Source organism: Dermacentor albipictus, chromosome 1 (assembly GCF_038994185.2).
Source record: "Dermacentor albipictus isolate Rhodes 1998 colony chromosome 1, USDA_Dalb.pri_finalv2, whole genome shotgun sequence".
Taxonomy (NCBI): domain Eukaryota; kingdom Metazoa; phylum Arthropoda; class Arachnida; order Ixodida; family Ixodidae; genus Dermacentor; species Dermacentor albipictus.
The window spans coordinates 375376189-375391501 of NC_091821.1; the positions used below are offsets into that span (position 1 = coordinate 375376189).

The 15313-nt window shown below is 41.3% G+C and overlaps 1 protein-coding gene across 4 annotated transcripts in view; it reads right to left on the minus strand.

Moving 5' to 3' along the window:
* Positions 1–422: 422 nt before the first annotated feature.
* The window catches only part of LOC135901744 (PHD finger protein 20-like protein 1), a 61391-nt gene continuing 46500 nt past the window's right edge, over positions 423–15313 (minus strand). For 3 of the 4 annotated variants that reach the window (XM_065431567.2, XM_065431566.2, XM_065431570.2), the window contains 5 exons: positions 13844–13894; positions 11919–12117; positions 11344–11617; positions 5045–5360; positions 423–4448 (listed from right to left, as the gene is read on the minus strand). In XM_065431567.2, the coding sequence (XP_065287639.1) occupies positions 4312–4448; positions 5045–5360; positions 11344–11617; positions 11919–12117; positions 13844–13894 (977 nt within the window). In that variant the 3' untranslated portion in view covers positions 423–4311. The remainder of the gene's footprint in view (positions 4449–5044; positions 5361–11343; positions 11618–11918; positions 12118–13843; positions 13895–15313) is intronic. The other variant, XM_065431569.2, reaches the window with a different exon arrangement.

The following is a 15313-nucleotide window of genomic DNA, read 5'->3' on the forward strand; positions in this document are numbered from 1 at the left end:
TATAGTATGACCCCATTCATGCATCACTTGCATCACAAAAGCAAACTGCAGCCTTGCTCTTGGTCTATGAAGTCACTGCACGTGTACGGCTCACATTTATGTGTAGGCGCCCTGAAAGTAGTGCTAGACTAATGCCATTTCCCTGGGATGCCAGAAATTGTAGCATCCGGTGACACATGGCATACATTTATCATTTATTACATCTTGCGGGATTTAATCCATGAAGTTGATCGTGTGACACCTGCCTCTTGATATGCATCCATGGGTAACTGGTTTCCTTGTGATACACAAACACTTAACAGAATTGTGCCCATGACAATGGCAGCCAAAGTAAATGCTGAAATATCACTAGAAGTCTACATCAGTATCACAAAATTCAATGAACTTTTAAATAAACAAATGAAAGAAAAAAACAACAGCGCTATAAAATACTAACAAGAGGCTTTATTTTTTGCAAAAGCATAACAAGATGTGAGCATGGGATCAATCAATGTCTTCTTAGTTTTGCCGATTCTGCAGAGACGTGGAGAACAATGGTGCTTAGTGCTACTTATGCATGCTGTGCCTTTGCACATTCAAGATGAGTCAAGACAAGGAGCGCCGAAAGAGAATTTAACAGCACATTTCCTTCAAGCTTCCTCTCCATGGTATTCACAAGAAACACCACTTTGAGCATGCTGCATCATTTGCCATGTCCATCAAATTTCTTATACAAGGATTTTACGAAGTACAGCAGCTAATAAACACATAAAAAGAAACAACCCCATGAAGTATACTGACAATGAAACCAGGGAAAGCATTAGGGAAATCAAATGTTCTTTAATTTAGATGCAAAAATAATAAGGAAAAGGCAAATGAAAATGGGCAAAAAACGACAACTTGTTGCAGGTGAGAGCAAAGCCCAAATCTTTCTCCTTTTGTGTGCGCTGCTTTACCAATCGAGTTACCACAGTGGCCATCCTCTCATCAACTTCCTTAGGTATCTGTGTTTTATCTGCACTTGATACAGCCCCGACAATGTCAGCCAACACTGACAGCCATGATGGTGAAAGCAGTACATGCTTTTAATTGCAAATGCCACATAGTAGTCAATAAATGTCATGCATGCTACCTCACAGCATCAGGGCTGCTGAAGTCGAGGCCCTCACTATGCAATGAGCCCTTATGCTCTCCCTAGTTTTATTGTCTGTTGGCTTCGTACAGTAGAAAAGAAAAAATTAATAAATTTTGCAGTTCACCTTTTTTTCACCCACACGCACAAAAAAGAAGATATACAAGAAAAAAGGCAGCGTAGCACTGTACTACCCATGTTTTTTTGTCTTTCTTTCTTTCTTTGTGTGTTCCAACTGTTTTAGGTAGAAAACCAGCCCTACCCTCCAACTTTTTGTTAAGTTTCTGCATTGTGCATGTGCGATATGCATGTGTGGTTTGTGCTCACACAGCTCCCTTAAAGGGCCCATCACCAGGCCCCATAGCAAATTTTGGTTACATGCCGGAAGTTTTTACATATCCTCAAGGGAGCGTTCTGCCGAAAAAAATTTTCAAACTGGCTCATTAACAGCTGGGATAGAAATATTTCAGTGCCGCGAACCCATGATTTCAGCAGGCGGGCTCCACTGCCAAGCAAGATGCTCTCTCCACTTGCCCCGTCTAGCCTCCACAAGCGAAATTTCTTCCTTGCGTTCTCCCATACCGGACCTTGAGGATCGTGTGGCGCATATGTCACAGGCCCCGCCTTCCATGTTTTTTGCTCCTCATTCTTTTTTTTTTTTTTTGGCGCTGCGCATTTCCGCTGATGGCTTTGCGCACGAGCTATTGTCTCTTTGGCGCAGTGCACAATTTTGCACGCTGTGCACAAGGATACATGACTAGCAGTAGAATTCAGTGCTTCACGAATGCCGAGGCAGAACAAGCAGATCATACAGCATGATCAAGCGCTGGAACATGGCATAGTTTCAGTACTTGCACATGTGACTGCACAACCGTGGGAACAAGCAGACGAAGCGGAAGTAATCTTTCTTGCTTCGGTGCGAAGTAAAATGAAAAGCATGCAGACATCCCGTTTGTGTGTTTCATTATTTCTCTAAACTTCAATTCGTCAACTGAAGCAACAGATCCCACAAATAACAGATGTTGCCTTCAAGAATTATCGAAGTCACGCGTCACTGCAAGCGACGTCACAATGCGGACACGAGCACATGGGTGCAGGGACACAAGGACGTCACTGTCTGGCTTGGAGCGCGGTAGCCGCGAGGGAAAGGAAAAACGGCGTTCGGATTGAAATTTCAGACCTTTCCGTGGCACATAGCGATGTAATTCTTTGCAAACATGATCGTTGGCGCACATTGTATACTCTGCGCTTCTCAGCTCGAAATGGCCAGACCTGGTGAGGGGCCCTTTGAAGGAGTCCTAAACCACCTCTCGGGCTTGGTGAAAAAACATAGCCCGTGGATAGCGTATGCTGCTGTGAACAGCTCAGGCATTTTGCCGTCAGTTTTCTCACTCAGTCAGTTTTTTAATTGCAGTCACCTTCCTCTCAAATGCTTTGTTTTCAACAGAAGTCTGCTCCTCACTCTTTGCTGGATGCTTTACTTCGTAGTATAGCAGATTCCCATATGTGGCTGCTACTGGCCAATATCTTACATCAAACAAGAAGGGTGTTTGGACCAGTGCGCTTCTTCCTACTGTTACTGTGTATATTGTCGACAAAGATTAATAACCAGGCTGAAGTAAGTGAAAATCTGCTTTTGAATTTCGGTAATTACATACTTTCGGAAGAAGCCGGCTATCATCTGCTCACACGCAGTGGCTGCCCCCATAGCAATTAAACTTCGGCCACCCTACTTATCGCTGTCGTAGCTGGTGGGTCCAGCTACTTTAGACTAGCTTTGAACTCTCAACTGCTATTGTTTCCGTCGTTGTTTCTGCGTGAGAGGTTTCTGTTATTGTTTCACAGTTTTAACATTTAAGTCTGAGAAGATTTAACATGAAAGGAATGTACTGTCAGTGTTTTGTTGACATGTTTGTGGGCTGTCATTCTCAAAATTCCGAGGAATAACTTTGGCAAGAATGTAAGACAAGGTATGAGCAACTTTAGTGATAGAATGGTCTGGCAATATAACCCATATATACCGCATGCCGTATATTAAGGCATGGCCTATACACACACCTAAATATATACAAAAATTTTCACTCATGGACAACTCCATTCACGCCGGTTCCGACACCAACACTGGATTTTCAACAGAAGCCTGCTCCTCACTCTTTTCTGGATGCTTTACTTCGTAGTACAGCAGATTCCCATATGTGGCTGCTATTGGCCAACATCTGACATCAAACAAGAAGGGTGTTCGGATCAGTGGGCTCCTTCCTATTGTTACTGGATTTTCTGTTATGCAAGGCCCTAACCACTGCTGCACAAAAATGTAGACGTGGCTCTTGTGATGAAACCATGTGCAAGAGAGAAGCCCCAGCATGTGCAGCTAGCACTTAGTCTCTCTCTGTGAATGATGACACGTGCTGCCATTAGTTAAGCAAATGTGCCATGCAGAGAAGCGCACTTGTGAATTATGAAAAGGGTCTATATGGCTCTTCTAGCTAGACTCATCTTCGTTCATTTGCATTCAGATTTCACACAATGAGAGCATTTTCTCTTCCATTTAATATAATGTCTGTATGCAATAGTATTTGCCTTTATCATCTGGAAGAAATCAGAAGTACACATTGCCTGTTGGTGACACAGAAAAAAAAAAAAACCCTCAGCAGTACAAAAAATTTTCTGCATCAGAAGAAAAAGAAGAGGACTGAAAACTTTCATAGCAAGTACAGGCAGAATAAATCACATGAGTTCTTTTGTGAGCTAGACAGTAGTTTTCCATGGTTTTAATCCCTACAGAGCTTTCAACATGAAGTAACAAACGGTAAAGCAGGTAATGAAATTGAGTGACATCACAAAAGTTATAGACATATAAATAAAAATTTGGAGTTTTCCACAAACTTTCACACGTCAGACACACGGAACAGCTTTCCACAAGAAATAAATAAATACCAGCATGACCCTGCACAAACTAAATAATGGCCATATTTTTCTTTCTCTCTAGACTAACAGCATATCTACAAATGTGGGTTTGTCACAGCGTAGTAAATGCACATCTTCTTGCTACTGGCATGACCATTCAAAAGTATGCAAGAAGTTGGTAGGAAATAAAGAAAAAATGTTCACACCGAAGGTCAGACACAACTGAAAGCTTCCACACAAGAATGTACAATGTGCTGTCAACCACGCACTGTCCGTCGGCAGCACAATCCAGGTCACCGGAACAGTGTCAACCGGTGCACTGCATTCAAGTCCTTCATGAGGCCTTTCAGCGACAACTTCAGCCGCAGCATGTCCTCCTCTTCTGTTATGCTTGAGTCTGTCCCATTGATGGAGCTCTCTTGCTCAAGCACTGGTAACAAGAAAATTGACAGAAATAATGAGCTGAGCACTTAAAAACAAATAAGCTACATAATCATTGCAGAAGCTAATTGAAGCCATTCTGGAACAGTGCATCCACGAAAACTTGTTTTTGTTTTTCCAGGCCATAACGTCAATATATAAATATCACTTGCTGCCACATTCTTCGCAGCTCTATATACATGACTAACCTTGGTGGTTCCACTATATTAGTTACATGTTAGAAGGGCTGCAAATTATCGCTCGAAATTGGTCCTAACAATGGAATGTTAATAGGCGATGTTGTTGCAAACACCAGGGAATAATAGCATGCCTATACAAAAGTGCTCAGTGCTTATGGCATTCAAATGAAGGCATAGCTTAATTTATGTACACCCCTCACTTTAATTTGTATAGACTATTGATAAAAGTGTACAACCAGGTAAAATGTGAGCGGAAAAATTATTTTTTTTTTGGACGCCTTGTCTGCATGAAATTAACAAATTATTCTCTGTCATTTTCGACAAAGTTTAGCGAGCAATTTAAGCATCTTACGTCAACTAAGAAGGAGCCTTTCAACCCGTTTTCTTAAAATAGTTCTCAGCTCACCCCGAAGCTGCTCCTCCAAAGCATCCATCCTCCCTTCCAGTTGGTCTTCCAGATCAAGGACATGATGCAACAGGTTTACTTTGCAGGCTTCGGCATCCAGGCTCGCTTCTTCCGTTCCATTGGCCTGCTTAGACAGACTACTGCTCTTTGTTGGGGAAGCCCCGGGTGCCGTAGAAGCAGAAGCACTGCTGCCCCGGCCGTCTTCATCCGTGCTGAGTGAGGTGACCTCTTCCTCACCCCCAATGATATCCAGTTCCTCTCCTTTGTTGACAACTTCTTCAACACAGCCGACTTCAAAGGCCTCCATGGCTATGTCCTGCACGAGTGTTTTTGCATTCTATCTTAATCAATGTGGGGTTGAAACATGTTTTTTTCTTCTTTTGGATTTCAAAATTCAAAGGAAAAAAAAAACTATTTCCTTTTAAGGTCTAGATGCCGTTGTGTATCATCATCATCATCATTAGAAGTTGAGGTATGGTGCCATCAAAACATTATGGAATGTAATGAAGTAAAGCTATCATTTCTGTTGTACACAACGGTTCATATATATACCAATTATGCTTTTTCAATAGTGGAGGTTTTCACCATGTTGCTTGCTGCAATACAGTAGAACCTCATTCATACGTTTTGGAAAAAAGAACGCGAGAATAAATGTACCAACCAGGAAAAAGTATGAACCGAAGTAACTAGAAAAATTGGCAAACGCAACTATTGTTGACATCTACGCAATGCAAAGCCTCGCGCTGATCGGTGCGGCGGGAAACGCTGACGAGTGACGAGCTGGAGGTGCTCTGGCAGCCCTAGAGACGTGTTTTGTTGTTTTCCTATTGCGTGTTGTTTTAAGAGGGTGACCGGAAACCGAAACAAAATCGAGCTGGCGGGCCATGCCAGATGCCGCAGAAGCAAAACGTGATGCCCAAATGGCGCTGCCTGCAGCAGGGAACAGCGGTGTTTGGATAATATACCACCTACTAAAAGTGTGCAGTACACTATCAACGGCACTATGCACCATGCGATATAAAATAGATAGGTGAAGATGTTTATCGCAATAGCTCTGGTAGTGAGGTGATAGCTGTGAATGCGGCGTGCAACGACCCCGGCGGAGATTTGCTGGTACTGGAATAAGAAACGGCGCGCGCCATCGTTTTCACGTGAGGCAGAAGGCTATGTACTGTTCTCGATCTGGCACGTTTCACGCCTTTTCTTGTTCACATGGGATATTCTGACTGGAAAACGATCGCAGTCTGCAGCAGAGAACGGCGACACGTTTCGGTTCGCGCCTATTAGAAGCGTGCGCTACGCATCCAACAGCACCACGCACTGTAAAACAGATAGACGAATATGCTTATCGCAATAGGATTGGTGGTGATAGCTGTGAATGCTGCGCGCGATGACCCCGGAGAAGATTTGCAGGTACCGAAATGAGAAACTGGATGCAGCACCAGCGTTTTCATGCGAGACGGGCGGGCGAGTATTGTGAAGCTGCTGCAGCAGGTCGCTATATACTTTTGTTTATTTACAGTACCCTCAGAGTAAGTATACACTATAGAGGGGCAAGGCTACATAAAGGAGGTTAGAAATAAGAGTATACAGAAAAGGCACATTATAAGTAACAATGAAAAATTATGCTCACTAATTACACATCATAATAAACAAAAATATAATAATAGTGGTAGTCTACCATAGAAATCTGATGATATACTTTTCAATACACAAGTTAGGAATGATAGATCAATCATAAATAGTAAAGTTGCAAATATTGTATTTATACAATAAAAAAGTCACATGATATATTACCCACAAGTTTCATGATTTAGATGTAGTTAACTAAAGCATATTTAAATTGAACAAGATTACTTATACTAACAATAGATGCTGGCAGACTTTTCCATTCGTTGCACGTTTTTGGTAAAAATGATTGCGAATGTGTTAGTGTTAGAGCGAGGCACATGTACCTTATGCATATGATCTGTATGTGAGGTGCTGGATTAATCCATGCCAACTGAAGCGCTGCGTTCTGGCAGTAAATCTTATGAAATAAGCATAGGCGTGATTGTTTCCTGCTGGTTAACAGCGAAGGCACGTTCAGTGTAGTCTTCATTTGTGTTACGCTTGCCTTACGATGGTACATAATTACTATAAACCGAGTGGAGCAATTCTGGACGCTTTCAAGGCAGTTAAGATGGATGGCATGATGTGGGTCCCATACTGATGATGCATATTCCAGCTGTGGACAAACATATGTTGTGTATAACAATTGTGTGAGTGACAATGGTGCGAGCGAGAAGTTTCTGCGAAGGTATTTAAGTGTGCGATTAGCTTTGTTCGTTATAAAGCCAATATGGTACTTTCAGGATAAGTTATAGGTTATATGGATGCCGAGATATTTGTAGTTCTTTACGATTTCTGAAGGAGTGTTATCAAGTAAATAGGCAGGACAAGCTTCATTAGCACGAGATATTCGCATTGATTTACATTTCTTGACGTTAAGTTGCATGTTCCATATTTTATTCCAGTTATGCAGTGTGTTTCAATCATCCTGAAGACAGGACATATTAGCGTCATTAGTAATTTTGCGATATATTATGCAGCCATCTGCAAAAGGACAAACTTTAGACGAAATTTTATCAGGCAGATCATTTACGTAGATCAAAAATAAGAGTGGCCCAAGTACAGACCCCTGTGGAACACCGTATTTCGCAGGTGTTAAGAGTTAAATAACTTTATTAGCATTTACAAATTGCAAGTGGCATGTCAGTAATGCTTTTATACAATTAAGAACATTAGTATCAATGTTTAGTTCACTGAGTTTAAGTAGCAGTAATGTGTGGTGTACAGTGTCAAATGCTTTAGCAAAGTCAAGAAAAATACAAGCAGAAATAAATCCTGTGACCAAGTTGGAATGCAAGTCGTTCATAAAGCAAAGAAGCTGGGTATCACAGGAGAATGTATCACAGGTAAATGCTTTTATACAATTACGTAAATTAGTATCAATGTTTAGTGCACTGACTTTAGATAGCAGTAATGTGTGGTGTACATTGTCAAATGCTTTAGCAAAGTCAAGAAATATACAAGCAGAAATAAATCCTGTGATCAAGTTGGAATTCAAGTCGTTAGTAAAGCAACGAAGCTGGGTATCACAGGAGAATGTTTTACAAAAACCAAGTTTGCAAGATGTAAAGAAATTGTTATATTCAAGATGATTGCTTAATTGAGAATAAATTACACGCTCCATTACCTTACAGGGCACTGAAGACAAACTAATGGGCCTATAATTAGAAGGGTTATGTGTAATACCAGGTTTATGAATAGGAATTGTCTTAGCCATTTTCCAATCTAGAGGCAATGTGCCATCGTGAAGCGAATGAGAAAAAAATAATTCTAAAATTATAGTGCAATACTCACTAATACTGCGTAAAAATGTCACGTTAATTCCATCAAAACCACATGACGATTTTAATTCTAATTTAATTATGACTGATTTCTTACCGTTACTATTAAAATTATTATACTGTTCTCGATCATGCGGGCCTCGTGCATTTTCTTGTTTACATGGGATCTAGCGGCTGGAAAACATCATACAATCGCAGTGTAGTACTGAACGTTGGTGCCAAAAACTCATGTTTTCCGGGAACGTATTAACCAGTAAGAGAGTAACTCTACTCTATTGGGTCATTTTTTGTGCTCTCGATTGCGAATGGTGGCACCGGGGAAAATGTATGCAACGCGAATGTTTTAATGAGGTTCTGCTGTGTTATGTTTTTCACTCAATAAAAAACAACAGCCAGACTCAACTCCAGTTGACATCTACGTACAGTTAAGCAGTCTTGGTGTGATTGCTTATGATCCATAAGTGGAGACACTAGCACTTCAGTTCCCTCTAGTACCATATTTACTTGAATCTAATGCGCACTTTTTTTCCGATAAAATAGTCCAAAAATTTCGTGCACATTAGAATCGAGCAAGACCCTAAATCTGCCTTACCATATCGCCATCGGCATTTCAAAATGGTCGCATCGTACGCTTCGAGCCTAGCTTCCGCAGCTTCCTCCATGTGCTGCAGTACGTGTGCTTAGGTAATGTTTCCTTTGGCTTAGGTTAGTGCACCATCCGTCTTCCCATTTTCTGCGTTTGCTCTATCAGCATGCAATTGCCTACTGCAATGACATGCCGAGTTCATCACGATGCCGCAATTAAAAAAAAAAATGATATCATGTGTGAGGAGAAAAACGAAAATCGGGCCACATCACGGGTGTTTGGAGTTCCAAAAACTTGTGTGCAGGACTGACGCAAACATGAGAGACGTTCTACACCGGTGGCTGCTACGTACAACGCAGCCGCACAGCCCCTATCTTCAATGTGATCTGCGACGGAGACAAGACTCTACTAGAGCACCTAGGCGCAACGGGCTGTGTTCTGTCGCTTAGTTCACGTTGAAGTGAGAGGCCGCACAAAGATAAATGCCCTTGCTCCTGCTACTGCACTTCCTCGCTCCAGCGCTTTGATAGAGTTTCTGCAGTCATTGAGTGAGATGTGTTCATGTTTGCTTGTGTGCGCGTGACACCATGCTGGTTAATTTAGCTAGTAAGTGAATGTTTAAAAGTTTATACAGCCAATAAAACTACTATCCTTACTTTTCGTATAGCTGTCTACTAATTTGCTATTGTAGTCGATGCTTTTCCTCTCGGGCGAAACTGTAACTTTTTTATTCGTCGCAACTTTAGTGCATTGGGAGTAAATCTTTGTTTTTCACAAATGAGAGAAAGTTGTATTTCTGTATGAAAAAATGAGGTGCGTGGTACTGTAAAGGACTTTTCTTCTTTTAGGTCACGGCAAACGGATGTGTGTTACAATCGAGAGCATTCCTCCCTTTTTTTGGTCGCGGAAAGCAGTTGTGCGTTACAATTGAGGGCGCGTTAGAATCTAGTAAATATGGTAATTAAGGTAAGACATTAAATGCTTGAAACGGCAAACTATTTCACAGCACTTTTCCTTGATGGCACCACCATACCATTAAAGGTGTCGGTGTTAGAGACCAAACACATATGAAAAAAAAAAAAAAAGCCTCGAACTCGGCAAGATAGCTTTGATTTAGAAAAAAGAAAAGGAATTCCTCGCTAGAACTATAACAATATAATAGTGCCACAGATTTCTTTCCTGCATTGTTTGCTGAATGCATGCCTTACATCCATCTAAAATGCACTGTTAGCAGTTTGCTACATGAAGCAGCCAAATACCACAAGGTCCTCCTGAATTATTTTAGCGAGATGGTATAATGCTGCCATATGTTATCATGCAATTTAACTGACAGGGGCAGACCGTGATCTCTGAGGTCAGGTGGCATGCATGAGGCCTTCCGAACCATTCCAGTCGACACGCTCCACAAAAGTTTGAGTGTAGAATGTGCCAGTTTGACAGGGAGCTCTTAAATGCACAGTCCACAGAAGCATTGCGCTGCTTCGTTTTGCTGGTGGAAACTGCATTTGCAAAGTGAATAAAATACTTGCACATGGCAATTGCACAGCTACCACTTTTCTATGAAGTAAACGCATCGTCAGGTGAGCCTCAGTGACTGCACGTAAAATATTTTTTGACGACACCTGTCTTTTTTTTTTTTTAAAGGAACGCACAGACTGTTGCATATGAGAAGGTTTATGTTTCATTATGACGGGCCCTTGTTTGAGATATACACGACAATCATAATGCCTTATGTGGCACAAGATTTTTGTCACAGATGTGAAACGCGCAATTGCAGATCTTCGCACACGGCCATGCAACAGAGAGACACTCTCGCTAGACTTTATTAGAAAGATCTAGGATGAATAAAAACATGCGATTGCTCTTGTGCTAGCGTGGACTGAGCTGTGGAAATTAACTGAAGAAATGTAAGTGTAGTAAACTGCATGTGACCAGAAAACAAAATCGATATGCACTACCTTTACTTCAAATCAAGGGACCTTAGCTCTAAGTGCTTTTATGCCCTGACAGTCCATAAACACTGCCAACTAGCTCCAAGCTGAGACACATATGACTTGGCGGCAAGTTCCATGAGCAGCGAGAGAGGGAAATGCTCCGACCATGCGCTCTCTGCACATGTAGAACCGTGTCGGGAAGCCTGCACATGCTGCTGCATCTTGGAGGCCACGCTCTACAATACTGAAGGTACAATGATAATGGGTAAGTCGCACTTGACTAAAACAGTCATCAGCAAAACTGCGCAGATGAGCTAATTTAAACCATGGAACAAGTTAAAACTCAGCAAGGAAAGGCACCGATAGCTTGCACTTGCTTTTTCTTACCTGCACCAGAAGGTCACCTGCACTGCTATCACCACCAGTACTGATGATAACGTCTGGAGCTTCTTGCGTCAGCTCAGGAGTCGTGGCTCTTTCAGGTGCGAAGTAAGCATGATCATAGGTTGATAGATGCATGTGCCCGCTTGGCCTTGACTCGTCCTTTTCAGGGCTTCTCGGGGTGCGATCTTGCTTTTCAAGGACTTCGAGTGCCTCGTTAGCAACATTTCGTTTCACCCATGGCACAGTGAAGTACTTCAAGTCTGGATGGCTCTTTTCACTGAAAGGTAAAATTATGCAATGCTTAAATCAGTGTTCATCTCTGCTATGGGAAATTCGGGAATAGTGATAATAAACTGGATGATTAACATCAGGATTTGCACTGTAGTTTGCAAAGCTTAAGAATAAAATAAAATAAAGGAAAGTGCACAAACAGGGGCATTCCTAAATAGACATGCTGTTTTTATAGAGGGAAGAAACAGCACAAGAAACAACAACTGGGACAAGCAAGAACAACACATACTTTCTGCCTGTGTCGACACAAATGACTGAAATGCTACACTGAATCTGCCTGTTTTTACCTTGCCACATTGATCTTGTGGGCGATGCTTTGGAGTACAGCCTGGACATTGTGCACAGAACACATGAGGTCATGAGTTGCTTTTATGGGCTCTGGGTTGGGAAGGTTAGCAGGCCTCTCCTTCAAAAAGCCGAAGGAGGCCATCTTGCCATGTTGGAACCAATCCGGGTCTAGTTTGAACCGAGAACTTTCTCGCATGCCTGTTTGTAACAGTAACACAGAAAGAAAATGAGTTGAGTCATACATCCTTCTGTTTTTGGAGAAGCAGCATCAACATTATATGCACAAGTAGCATGGGATCAGATAACTCACAAATGCAGCATATAGGTAAAAGTACAGTTGAACCCAGATATATTGAATCTGAAGAGCATCACAGAGAAGTTTGATATATAGGTAATTCAATATATGAAATAAAAATATACAAAAAATTTCAAGGGGATTTTACAGGTGTTTGTTCCATACAATATTTTGTTATATGTAGGTTCAATACATCTGTGCTCGACTGTACTACACATGACAAAAGCAGATAATTTTTTGAAATTATGAACACAATTTCTAAACATCGCTTTTGCACATAGCACAGTTCGGTCTCTTACGGTGCATTCCTTGAAGATATAGCCATTACCCTAGACACAACTGGTCTAGCTAGTTAACAAATATCTAATTCACTTTTTAAATACTATTTGATTTATGGGACATGTTGCAACAGCAGAACAGTGCCAAGTTGGAGTACTCGTGGCTGGTTAGCTGAACTCCTGAGGCTAGCAGAAGTATTGAGGTTACGGTCTCCAATTGTGCTACAATAATAATATATTGATGCTTCCATTAGTATAGCCACCAAGCTTCCTTCCACAGTGATTGTCACGAGTCAATGGAGAGTGACACCTCTTGTTGCGGACATCATAACACTCTCATTTAACATAAAAACCTTCATTATTGCTGGGCGCTTTCACCCAGCAATAGCGGTGGTTTGAGTGCATTTAGCACTCAATATTCCCATGTATTTCCCTACTTAAGAGGTTTAAAAACCTAATTATTACATTTAGAGATGCATATCCACACATTTCGAGGACATTTGTGCACCTTCAGGCCATACTTTTCTAATGATCCATTTCATTTTTTCATTCTTTTTGACATTTGTCATGGGCTCGTACATGGCACGAATGCTGTTACGGCTGGGACTGGCCCCTTAGCAGCGCAAATCAGAAAAGAGTATCAAATGAAATGAAACCTTACAAAACATGGGCCCTAAGTAGTCTAATTGAACAGGTGGAACTGTGCCATTTGCCATAGGTGATTTTTACGAAGGGAGAGGAGAAAGAGAGAACTTGCATAGCGACAAAACAGAAACAAAGCTTAACTGCTCAACACAGCTTACCTGAAGACAGCGAAATCTGAACAATTAAGACAGTGACTCTCTAAGTATACAGATCTAGCTAACGATACAATGGACTTCGAAACCTTCTCTAGATATTAGTGTGCACCTATTGTAAACAACAGGTTGCTCAATGTATGGGTTAGCCAGCCTGCCATGTATACTAGCTTTAAAACATTTTGGTTGCAGTTCTACAAATGTCTCAGAAGGGATGTAGAAGATAACAATTTCTGTTACAAGAATAAAATCCCTGACATGCATTTGTTGCATTGCAACAAAGGCTTAGCACCTCCTGGCACAAATAGCATGCCCAGTCAAATGCCACAATGGCAGCAAGTTAGCGTAATTAACCCAAAATATATTATTACAAATCTACTAATACAGAAAATAACTTTAAGGACAGTGTGCAAATTTGAAGATGCGTATTCACAGCTATGCAGCAAGCAGGAGTTTGAAAGCAAGGGAGGAAACCCCAGCAGAAGCATGTAAAGGGGGCCAGTTTGCAAACGCTCAATGGAAGCATGCACAAGAGCATCAAAGAAATTAAACACCTGAGCCAAGTTCTTGCTTGCACTCCGTCACGGCCTGCAAGTCTGTATTATCTAAAAATGGAAATCAACAAAAGTTTCAGGCAATTTAGAAAGGACTGCAGGGACTGCCAAATCGCTCTATTCAGAAAGAACGAAATAGGCCAGCCAAGCACTTCAAAGAGCTGCAGTATAGTAAACATAAACAAGTCACAGTAGTGACTTGGGTAATGCTGATGATGAGCTGATGTGCAATAAATTTTCAAGGTGAGAAAGGTATAGGCCTCAAGAACGGGAACAAGAGAAAGTTTTAGATACTGAATTCAAAAATCTCAGATGTGTCATGTGTTAGCATATTTTAACACCTGATATGCTACGCTTTGGAATCATTGTTGTACAGCCACATATTTTTGTGCACAATACTTTTGTGCTGGATGATACTGGCTGCTGTAAAAAAACAGTCTTCTCCCATAAGCAGGACTGCATAAAACATATTTCCAAGGAGCATTGGGCATGACATTGCGTAGCATCAGTAAATTCATTGTGCCGTGCGCATGTCTCACCAGTGCCAGTTTAACCTCTCTTAGAAAGGTTTTGTGATCTCAAGACCAATATAGGCATGGGATGCTTTTAAGTGGGAGAAGGTAGGATTCCAAAGTCGTGCATTCACCCAGAAAGAACTTGTCAGTGGGCTGCCATCCCTCCCTTAAAAAACAACCTTTTGCTTGCTGAGTTTCTGACAAGGCATTCAGAAAAAAACATTCACAGCTGTATCCAATTTGGTAAAGAAATTGGAGTTGTCATATCTGCAACGCCCACTATTTTACAGGCTGCAGCAGGAGATGAAGCCGTAAACATTCGAAGTAAGAGAATGTATGGCAAGGAAACTCATTTCAGCTTTTCTTAATAGGCCCACAAATTTCATCCTTGGGTAATAAATGGTGTGAATATAATTTAGGACGTTGTGACTTCAAATACTTCTAAGTGCAGTAAAATATGTTTTATTAAAATGAAAGAATTCGGGAATTAAGAAATTAATCAGGTTCCATGTGTTTAGAGCATAAAGCAGATAAACATTTCTATCATGCCAACTGCATGGCTTCAGCACGACATAAACTGACGCACCTTATGCCAAAAATATGATGGAATACATTCTACAATGTTGCAGCTTCAAAATAAACCCAAGTGCTAAGTTAAGGCTTGCAGAAGCGGCAGCAGCAGTCAACATTGCTGTAGTAGATTTCACAAAGAAAATAAAAACAATAACCAAGTTATGGTTGTATTGGCATGTGAAGCTTGCAGGAGAGACACTTGCTAGTAATGAAAAGTTGTGCAAATAAGCCACAAAGTTGTGCAATTGTGCTCAAGCTATATGCAATAGTGTGCTACTCATGCGTGGCAGTTTCTATGCCATGTCAAAGACAATTTAGATGAGCAAGAGCCTTCCATGCATGTAATGGCACAGAAGCAAGAATGCCACAAGCCTAGACTATT